We start from the raw sequence: 11,551 nt of genomic DNA, 5'->3' as shown, positions 1-11,551 counted from the left end.
AGCATCGTATAGAGCAATTAATTCGGCATGATTTGATGATGTTGCTGTCAGTGTCTGTTTTGTCGATCGCCATGAAATTGCAGTACCGCCATATGTAAACACATATCCAGATTGTGATCGGGCTTGATGCGGATCTGATAAATATCCTGCATCTGCATACCCAACTAATTTGGACTTTGTATCTTTTTGATAAAATAGTCCCATATCACGTGTCCCGCAAAAGTAACGAAATACATGTTTAATTCCGTTCCAATATCGGCGTGTTGGATCAGAACTATATCTTGCTAGTATATTTACAGAAAAAGCAATATCAGGTCTCGTATTATTAGCAAGATACATCAAAGCCCCAATTGCACTTAAGTATGGTACTTCTGGACCAAGAACTTTTTCATTCTTTTCTCGGGGACGGTAATGATCTTTTTTTATATCAAGTGATCGAACAACCATTGGTGTACTTAGAGGATGAGCTTTGTCCATATTAAAACGTTTCAACATCTTCTTGATATAATTTGATTGATGGACAAAAATACCATTATACAAATGCTCGATCTGCAGGCCGAGACATAATTTTGTTATACCAAGATCTTTCATTTCAAATTCTTTCTTAAATAATTTTGCAGTCTTTTCGATCTCTTCAGGAGACCCAATGATATTGAAATCATCAACATATACTGCAATAATTGTAAAATCTGAGTTTGATCTTTTAATAAAAACACATGGACTAATTACATCAGATTTATATCCTTCTTTTAAGAGATATTCACTGAGTCGATTATACCACATTCGACCCGACTGTTTTAGTCCATATAAAGATCTTTTTAACTTTATAGAATACATTTCTCGAGGTTTTGATTTTAATGCTTCAGGCATTTTTAATCCTTCAGGGATTTTCATATAGATATCATTATCAAGTGATCCATACAAATAAGCTGTGACTACGTCCATGAGTCGCATTTGAAGGTTTTCAGTGATTGTGAGACTGATTAAAAATCTAAGAGTTATTGCATCCACTACAGGTGAATATATTTCTTCATAATCAACCCCTGGTATTTGTGTAAAACCTTGTGCCACAAGTCTTGCTTTATATCTCACAATTTCATTTTTCTCATTTGTTTTTATTGCAAATACTCATTTGTAACCTACAGGGTTTACATCTTTGGGGGTTAAGACTACAGGTCCAAAAACATTGCGCTTTTCAAGCGAATCTAATTCAGCCTTCAGGGCATCTTTTCATTTTGGCCAATCATTTCTGTGCATACACTCTTCAGGAGTTTTTGGCACATAATCTTCCTCATTTAGCACATCAATTGCTATAGCATATGCAAAAATTTCATCAACACATGTTTCATTTCGGCTCCATATTGTACCATTTGGTACATAGTTTATTGAGATCTCATAATCACTAGGTTCCTGAGTTTCTTCTGGAACTTCATCCACCTCTTCAGGGGTTTTATCAATCTCTTCTGGGATTTTATTAATCTCTTCTGAGATTTTATCAGTAACCTCTTCTGGAGTTACACCAACTGCTTTATTCTGCTCTTTCTTTTTTCGTGGATTTTTATCTTTGGAACCAGTTGGTCTTCCACGTTTTCTCTATATAGTAACCTCTGCTGGGATTACATCAATTCGAGCAGTTGCATTTAAAGCTGGTACATGTGATTTAGTCACTCTTTTTGTATCTGTAAATGCATCTGGTAATTCATTTGCAATTCTTTACAAATGTATAATCTTTTGAACTTCTGATTCACATTGACCACTTCGGGGATCAAGATAAGATATTGATGATGCATTCCAAGTTACTTCTTGTTTTACCAGCTTTTATTTTTCTCCTCCTAAGATTGGAAATATTATCTCATCAAATTGACAGTCAGCAAAACGTGCTGTAAAAACATCTCCAGTTAATGGTTCTAAATATTTAATAATTGATGGAGAGTTAAAACCAACATAAATTCCCAATCTTCTTTGTGGTCCCATTTTTGTACGTTGTGGTGGAGAAATTGGAACATACACAGCACAACCAAAAATTTTAAGATGGGACAAGTTTGGTTCTCTTCCAGAGACCAATTGTAATGGAGAAAATTTATGATATGCAGTTGGTCTTAATCTAATAAGTGCAGCAGCATGTAAAATGGCATGTCCCCATGCAGAAGATGGTAGATTACATTTCATGAGTAATGGTCTAGCAATCAGTTGCAATCTTTTAATTAATGATTCAGCTAAACCATTTTGTGTATGTACATGAGCCACTGGATGTTCTACCTTAATCCCAATTGACATACAATAATCATTAAATGATTGGGATGTAAATTCTCCTGCATTATCAAGCCGGATTCTTTTAATTTGATAATCTGGAAAATTTGCTCTCAATTGGATTATCTGTGCTAATAGCCTAGCAAATGCAACATTTCTTGTGGCTAATAGGCAAACATGTGACCATCGAGTGGATGCATCAATTAAAACCATAAAATATCTAAATGGTCCACATGGAGGAGAAATAGGCCCACAAATATCTCCTTGAATTCTTTCTAAAAATGTAGGAGATTCATTTTCAGTTTTATTTTTAGATGGCCTAATTATCAGTTTTCCAAGAGAACATGCTGCACATGATAAATCTTTTGATAATATTATTTTCAGGTCCTTTAGGGGATGCTCATTTGCACTTTCAATTATTTTCCTCATCATAATGTTACCTGGATGACCTAATCTGTCATGCCACAGAGTAAACATCTTTGTGTCAAGTAACTTCTGGTTACTTACCATATTTGATTCTATTGGGTTTATGTTCGTACAATATAATCCAGAGGATAAAGCTTCCAGCTTTTCCAATATGATCTTCTGGCCATATTCAATAGATGTAATTTGGAGATACTCAACATTATTTTCAGTCATGGTTTCAAGATGATAACCATTACGTCGAATATCTTTAAAGCTTAGTAAATTTCTTCTGGATTTACTAGAGTATAATGCATCATTTATAATTAATTTTGTTCCTTCAGGTAACAAGATACAAGCTCTTCCGGAGCCCTCAATTAAATTACTAATGCCAGAAATTGTATTAACATGTGTCTTTGAAGGAGACAATAAAGAAAAATATTTCTTGCTTTTTAGTATTGTGTTTGTTGTTCCACTGTCTAGGAGACATTCATCTCTAATATTTACCATAGCTCTTCTGGAGTCTTCAATCATATTCTTTTTCCTTTTTGAGAAAATCACGTCGCAACTTGACTAGAGCAAACTCGTGCTGATAACGTATTATGAAACAAAACAAAACAATATTTGGGGAGAGGCTAAATCTTATTTCTATATTATTTCTATCTCATTGTCATCATACAACCACTTACAAAATCTATATTTATAGGCTAGAAAAAGCAAATGAAAAGCCATACAATAGAGTTAATACAAAAATTAAATCTAGGAGAAAGTGGAGAAGGTGGAGAAGGTGAAATGTCTAATATTTACATTTCATAACAAAATTATCAAATGTTCAACAGTTCTAATATTTGCTATGTACTGTTTTTTTTCATTTACAAAACCAGATGACGAAATTAGATATTTTTATGTATATAATGTTAAGCAAAGCAAAGATACTAATTGAAAAGTAAGTTAGATAAAAGCAATTAATTAACTAAATTTAAATTTTCTTGTAATTAACATGTTTAAAATGTGTCATGATGTAAAAAAATGTCTTGTAATTAACATTTCGATATTTTAAATTTTTATTTGATATACTTATTTTGAATTATGTTATAATGATAAGAAAAACAAGGTATTCTGCTAATAATGCGCGATCTTTGATGAACAAAAACAATATAATTTTTAAATACTGGTAGTCTCGTTATTTTGCATCACTTGAGCAAATCTCAGTTGTGCAATCATCTTATTTGTTCTTCTTTTATGAGTTATATATTCTTATCATCATTCAAAGTTTCAAAGGTTTTACATCGATTTGTTTTTCTCCATAGTTTCTGTACACTGCGGACTGCAGCGGCATGCTCCTTTTATAAAAATGGAGATTTTAACATCTCTCAGAGAAAACGATCATTATTTTCATTGCTCTCTTAAACAGTGTTCTCATGGGCATGGTCTAATCAGCACTGCTCATTTTTTTGGGCTTATTTGGAATGGCCCACTGGACAATAAGATTTTTTGTCCCAAGAAGCTCAGCCAGAAGATTTATAAAATGGTTCTGACGTGGCAATCAGCAACTTGAATTAGCCCCCAGAGCAAATTCGTACCCAATAGAATCACTGCGTTTGATTCCCTGATTATGTAACCAGATAAGGGGAGGATAAGGACCAGTATCTGTCATTGGTTCAATCAAACCTCATTCAATCCATTGCCGTTCATTCTCTAAATCTTTGTAAGATCAACGGTTGGCTACTCTTAGAGAACCTACACCACAATCCTGCCCTTCTACTTCAATACAAAGCACTGCATAGACAGGGAATTCCACACTACCACCTTCCATTCCCCTTGAAAAAAAGAAAAGAAGAAAAAAAAATCTCAGAACTAAAATGGCAACAGTTTCGACTCAAGCTTCAATCGCAGTTCTGCGGCCATGCACGTCGAGATCCAGATTTGTCGGTGCACCGGTTAGAATTGCCAAAGCCACACCAGTTCTATCTCGCAAGGCATTGAAGGTCGAGGCCAAGAAGGGCGAATGGTTGCCTGGTCTTGCATCCCCAGCTTACCTAAATGGCAGGTAATACAATTGTGAACAGTAGTTCTGACTATTACTCATAAATTTTTTAACGAAAACATTATAATTCTTGTAATTTCATCCAGATAATTTGGCTGATAAATATGCACTTTTATACTATTACTTTCCAGTTTACCTGGAGACAACGGCTTCGACCCGTTGGGCCTTGCTGAAGACCCAGAAAACCTCAGGTGGTTTGTGCAAGCAGAGCTCGTGAATGGCCGGTGGGCCATGCTTGGTGTTGCCGGCATGCTTCTCCCTGAGGTATTGACCACGGCAGGCATTATTAACGTACCGAAGTGGTATGATGCTGGCAAGGCTGAGTACTTTGCCTCTTACTCGACCCTCTTTGTGATTGAGTTCATTCTTTTCCACTATGTCGAGATCAGAAGGTGGCAAGATATCAAGAACCCAGGATGTGTTAACCAAGACCCGATTTTCAAGAACTACAGCCTTCCACCACATGAGTGTGGGTACCCGGGTAGTATTTTCAACCCACTCAACTTTGCTCCCACTACAGAGGCCAAGGAAAAGGAGCTTGCAAACGGTAAGTTCATGGGTTTTCCAAGTGCTAATTTCAGTCTCAAATTGTAGTTTAGGAGTTAATATGACATAAATAGAACTTTCAAAAACAAACAAACCTAATTTACTCAATTCAATACACCATGATGCAGTAGAAAAAGTTAAATTGAATTTAACTTTGGATTTAATTTGTTCAGGGAGATTGGCAATGTTGGCATTTTTGGGATTCCTGGTACAACACAACGTGACAGGAAAGGGACCCTTTGACAACCTTGTACAGCACCTTTCTGACCCATGGCACAACACCATAATCCAAACATTCAGCGGTTAATCAACTTATAGTCGCTGGTTGGACGGTTTGAGTGTTTGTTTGTCTATTTTTTGTGAGTCAAATGATGGGGTTTGATATTAAATTAAAACAGCAGAGGCGAGGAGGCGGGGAAGGGAGAAATTAATGGCATGTACACTGTATATTATCTAGCATTGTTGTACCATGATCAGTTACCTTTTGTCAGTGTGGTTCTTACGGATTGAGGAAAAGAATCTTAATTAATTACATATGAAAAGTCCGTGAAAGAATAATATGTGAATTTTGATATAATTAAACTATAATTAAGAAATTTGACTGATTGATCTCCCAGTTTCACCAAATACAATCCAAACAAGAAAATAATTTAACAGTGATAATGAACAGAGGAATTCTCAGTAGTTATAACTCTTAACAAAATCCACGTAAATTAAGCTAATTACTAACAAAAGATAATATAAAAACATTACATCTGCCATCTTGCCTTGAGAGGACTAAGCATTTTTCAGTGGCAATTCATCAAGCCATTAGCTCAAAATCCTAGTTGGAAAATACCCCCAACATAAAAACTTCCATATCATGAACCAGTTCCAGTATCCTGCTCACCAGCCATGTATCAGCTGGTACAAGAAAACATCAATTTGCAGCTAGCTGCATTACGCCCTACACATGCAATCTGGAACCGGGTAAGTGTAGATCGATTGATTTGGCTTCCTCAGTCGGATCTGACCATATCTCCCTTTGTGGCCAGATAGAACAGCCTCTTCAAACTCAGACCAACTCATGCTCTCGTTCAAAAATAGCTGACTGAGCAGTGGCATATTTGGTTTTATTGACTTCAAGTTATTATACGTCCTTTCAGCCAGCTACAACACAAAAATTATAATTTCTGGTTAAATTAGCACCCTCAACAAAAACTTAAATGTGCATATATGTGTACCAGTGTTTTAAAATGCAATTTTGTTCATGCATGCGGAAGGCCACTGCATACCGCATATGCGGTATGCGGACGCATATGCGGATTTTAAAATAAAAATTCACGTATATATATATATATTCATATTCATATATTTGAATTTATTTTTACATAATAACATAACCAACAATAATTTTTTGATTTTTTTAATATAAATTTTAATTAAAATACAATCAAATTATCAAAACCGCATGGAAGACTGCATGGCCGCATATTTCAGTCCGCATGGCCGCATATTCAGACCGCATGGTCACATTTTTAATCCGCATGACCGCATATTCGGACCGCATATGCGGCAGCATGGAAAAACCACATGGGCATTCTGAGCACGGCTGCCGACCGCATACGCATATGCGGCCCATGCGGCCGCATTTTAAAACACTGATGTGTACAGTGTACTCTAAAAGAAAAAGTCGATAATAAATAATCAAGAATGTGTTTATTACGTATAACAATGTGGTTTTTTCAATCGTGGTTCCAGAGAGTGCTCAATCAGCTTTGATTGCTATTGGGTATCATGTTTAATTGTGGAATGGGGCGTTCAAGCAAAGAATCCATCTTTCATATTATAAATATCTACACTAAATCTCAGGGGCCAAGAAACTTACCACAGCATTATGCATGTTGCCTGGAGAAGCCGAGATGAACACGTCACTATGAATGCTGACATAATAATCAACTGCAGCAAGTAGAGATGCCTTACCTTGCACCATTGCAAGTTCACTGCTGCTTGCAAGGCTCTTCTTATCTTCCATAAGAGGGAACAGCTTGCGCAAGCTTGCAATCCTCGACTCTCCCCCATACACCTGTAGTAGTTTATCCATTCATTTAATTAATCAAGTGCTAAAATTGGGTTAGAAAGGGAGAGAAAGAGAGAGAAACCTTGTGAGAGGCAAGATAGAGACGGGTATTATGATCAAACCCAAGAGCAGAAAGCAACAAGCCCATTTCTTCAGGGGTGAGGGGGCACTTGCCACCTTTTCGGAGCTCCCAATCAGTGAAACTGGATTTAGCAACTCTCCCCTGCCATATCACCTTCCTGTACTTTGCTAGTGCCAGCTTCTCTGCTCTGCCGCCTCCAAATTCGCACGCAGAATGTGCTGCCATGTCCTGTCCATTAACTCAACTCCTTCAAAATTAGACTTCAGTTTCTGGTTGCAGAAATTGGGGGGGGACATCTTTACGCTTTAACAATACAATTGACTATGTGTGAGTAACTAAAACTAATTCCCATAAAAATAGTGAAGTCTTTGTTTTGATATGTAATTATGTATTGAAGGTATATGTCGATACTAAAAGAAGCTATATCAAATCCAATTTCCTTAAGGCATAAATATAATGGGAGTGAGGCTATGCTACTATGTATATTGCATATTGGTCAGTACTTTGGGTCAATATCTCTGTTTACAAAGTTAAAATAGTTGATCCAAACCGTTCAACATGATAACCATGTGAAAATATACTTGTAGATTGAATTTTATATTTCTATAATTTATTTACTATATTTTTAGGTATTCTAGATCATTCAAAAGTAGTGATTTTCTATCTATCAAAACAAATAGTAAAAAAATTATAAGAAATGAAAATTTAGTCTGCACGTTCAATTTCATACGGAGATCATGTCGAATGGTCTAGATAAACTCTTTGGACTTTCAAAACGAAGATATTTGACAGGGGCTGTCAAATTATTTTTTTTGAAAACTTGAGTGATGCAGTCAAGGCCTATTATTCTTGATGTTGTCATTGGTTTTAAAGACTAAACAACAGTAGGAGCCACATTTCCAGTTTTCTCCAAAAGCAAAGTTGTCAGATTACCTTGTCAAATCTGAGGTGTAAAACAGCAAATTTTCCAGATTCTGCAGAACCACTATGAACTGATTGCCTTAATCTTTTGACAAGCATCTCCCCTAATGAGTTTATGTGAGGAACGAAAGTCAAAGCTTGAAAATTTACTTTGCATCTCAACCGTTGGACATCCTCAGACAAGTCGTCAAAAGCTAGGCGGTGTGAGAAAGGTGCAATTGCAGAAATCCCATAGCTGAAAATGCCAAGAGAAAATATAATTGATAGGCATTCTGACAAAATTACTCACTGTTCCGATGTATATAAAAATAATACTCCCACAATTTGTTTGTTTGGGGATAACATTCAATTTTTAGATTTACAATACATGAAAATACTCCATGTGACTTTGTGGAGATTTCAACTCGGAGAAATTTGCCTCCCCTAACTTTGGAACAAAAGACATTTTGCTCAATGCCAATTGTTGCAACAATTAGGATCTCAAATTGTTTGAGACTTTGAGCCAATTCTCACAAAGGTGAGTTCTCGGATTCAAGTCTAGATGAAACAAAAAGCTGACTGACCAATTTTAATGTGGGCATCAAATGATGTTGGGTTCTTTGAATCTAATTTCAAACAGAAAAAACTGCAGTAATTAATATTAACCTTTTCTAACACCAGGTAAGTTTCGAGGATGGTTTGAAAAATACCAGAGGCGGAAGAAGGAAATTGAGATGATGGGGTGGGGTGGTGGATGGATAAGCGTCATGTAATTTCATTTTATGAGGGTGATCAATAGTAATATTTTTGTGACAAAAGTACAAAATTTTCTATTGGTATGGGGGGGCCAAGCCCCCTATCCCCACAACATAGTTACGCCCCTGAAAATATGTAAGAACTAAGGTTTTTTCTATCTTATAATTTTTTACCACAAACCTTTGTAAAACTGGAAGTACATTCTCTATATACCAACCCACTGATGCATGGACCGGTGCGGTCTTAACTCTTGTAGCTCTGACACCACCGTAATAGTATTCCCTTGTGCTCCATGAGTACTCCTTTGGAAGCTCTCTTATTACTGGAACTTCATCTTTTAACACACTGATAAATCTATCCACATCATATATTTCGTCGAAAGTACTGAGAAAAAATGACCGAAAGCAGCAAATTACTAGAAATATTTTGAATAATACATGTTTGTAGCTTTTTTACTGACTAAATTCAGATTAAACTTGTTTAATTAGGAAAATCTAATAGATTTGCTAATGTGCTGTACCTTGAATCTTGCCAAACAGGGTTTACTTCGAGGAATGGTATCAAGAGGGTTGCATTCAGAATTTTGGCTACAGCAACAGCATCACATATCTAAAAAGAATAAAATAAGAAAATTTAATTTATTCTTCTGAAAATTGAGTAAACTCAAATTTTGTTCCTTTGAACATGAATGTCAATTAGTTATGAGTAATGAATTGATAAAAAAAAAAAAAATCTCAGAGAAAAAGATAATCTTACCCCCATTCTTTGTTGGTTCAATCCACCATCAAGGAATACTTGAATGTATCCATTTTGCAGTTTAGAGAGTGCTGCGTGCGCAGTCGATAGAAATTAAATAAATAAAAAAATTGCAATTTTTTTTTCCTACAATAAATTAAATACTTACAACTGGTGCTAGATGACTTTATACAGGGTTTCCATCCCTGATGCTCCAAAGGCGACCAAATCTCATTCCTCCTTTCATCTGACTTCCCCCAAATGAAAAAAAAAAAACAAATATTCAAGTTACATCAACAATAGCATGCCAGATAATATTTGTACTCAAATTTAAGAGATTAAGGCTGATTCTTACTATTTCTCTTTCTAAAGCTCCTGTCAGAAGAGCTGGATGCATTGGCTTAGGAGCATTCCATTCCTGAACAAATAGATTTGTATCTTTATTTAATCCATCGAAAAATAAAATAGAAAAAGGATGAAATTATAATTAAGAAGTAAGAAGGAACTGACAGAGAAGAGGGAAGGCGATGCGCGCCCGAGAGGAGAAAAGAGTTTATCGGTGCTCAAAATAGGCAAGAGAAGCACCAGTAGAGAAGCGAACTCAGCTCCTCTATACGAATGATGCCTATACGCCGACCTCACCGCCGCGCCTCCTCGCCACCTCATCCTCCTCCTGATGCTTCTTTCTCTCTCTCTCCCTTACTGGATCTGGCGGGAAGAAAAGAAGAGATTAGGTGGCACTGATGGATGGGCCCGAAATGCTGTTTTGTGTTAGGATTAGAGGACTTGATTCCCGAATGGCCAGTATTATTTTGTGTTTCTTTATCTCAATTTGGACTCAATGTGTGGGCTATGAATTGGGCCTATGGGCTGAGTCGGCCCACCACAATTAGAATGGCCATCCACTCCTGCAAGCCTAAGCTCCGAACACCCAAAGCTTATTGACTAAAAAACTCAAAAGAGCATCTTTTGAGTTAATACATATCAGCCGTCCGATTATAAACGAGGTCCATCCGGCTCCCACCTAAAATATAGGGTGTCTTTAATATTCGTACTGATTTAATTCGCACGAACCTTAAAACTGATCAGACGGTCCATATCCATTAATTTAAAAGATTCCTTTTTGACTTAATGCAGAGGATACGAATTCCTATGGGCTGGATTTGTTTCCCATTTTCTATATTGACCTTTTCTCAACTCAGCAAGCTTTTGGGGTTCTTCATGACCAAATCGGCAAATCCCCTCTATTTTTTTTCCTTTACTTTTTTTTTTCAGCTGCAAAAATTGCAGTGGACCTTAAACTGAAGAGTTATACAGGAAGATAACTTGTACAGTAAGTAATACTAAAAAACACTATATTTATTCTCAAAAATTGTGCTAATAAAGCTACAGTTGTTATAATTGGCGCTGTTACTGGTATAACTGTAATTCCTGACCGTTTACTATGTAATTTATTTATGGATATTTTTATTTATAAGATTCGGTCCATGTTGAATAAAAATTTATTATGCTAGATATTACTTTTAGGTTTTTGTGAATAATAGAATCTCAAATGTGGCAAATTGATTAAAAACAAACAAACATACACGAGCGTAATGTAATTAATTTCCAGTAGAATTATGTGTGTACTGTTTGACTTATTATTTTATTTTTGATGTATAATTTATGCGAACGTGAAAATAAAATGTTTTTAGAGGCTACATGTATTTTTTGTGAATTTAGTATCTTTAATGTGGCAAAATTGATCAAACCATTAAGAAACAAACATAAACAC

General features: G+C 35.8%; 2 protein-coding genes across 2 annotated transcripts; one reads left to right on the top strand and one right to left on the bottom strand.

Moving 5' to 3' along the window:
* Positions 1-4,114: 4,114 nt before the first annotated feature.
* Positions 4,115-5,735, top strand: LHCA4 (light-harvesting chlorophyll-protein complex I subunit A4). Its single transcript, XM_078323667.1, has 3 exons — positions 4,115-4,702; positions 4,831-5,246; positions 5,419-5,735. Exons 1-3 carry the CDS (start codon positions 4,515-4,517, stop codon positions 5,550-5,552), a joined length of 738 nt encoding a protein of 245 aa, XP_078179793.1. The 5' UTR covers positions 4,115-4,514; the 3' UTR covers positions 5,553-5,735.
* An 84-nt stretch (positions 5,736-5,819) lies between these two features.
* On the bottom strand, positions 5,820-10,555 carry LOC144573887 (O-fucosyltransferase family protein). The gene is made up of 10 exons (XM_078323662.1): positions 10,288-10,555; positions 10,133-10,195; positions 9,947-10,028; positions 9,799-9,869; positions 9,563-9,651; positions 9,223-9,426; positions 8,320-8,542; positions 7,387-7,614; positions 7,113-7,310; positions 5,820-6,394 (listed from the first exon to the last, which is right to left on the bottom strand). The coding sequence occupies exons 1-10, from the start codon at positions 10,441-10,443 to the stop codon at positions 6,185-6,187; spliced, it is 1,524 nt and encodes a 507-aa protein (XP_078179788.1). The 5' UTR covers positions 10,444-10,555; the 3' UTR covers positions 5,820-6,184.
* Positions 10,556-11,551: the final 996 nt, after the last annotated feature.

The sequence above is a fragment of the Carex rostrata genome, chromosome 22 (genome assembly GCF_964058835.1).
Source record: "Carex rostrata chromosome 22, lpCarRost1.2, whole genome shotgun sequence".
Classification (NCBI taxonomy): Eukaryota; Viridiplantae; Streptophyta; class Magnoliopsida; order Poales; family Cyperaceae; genus Carex; species Carex rostrata.
The sequence above is the reverse complement of the archived record's forward strand: the minus strand, read 5'-3'. Positions and strand labels throughout refer to the sequence as shown.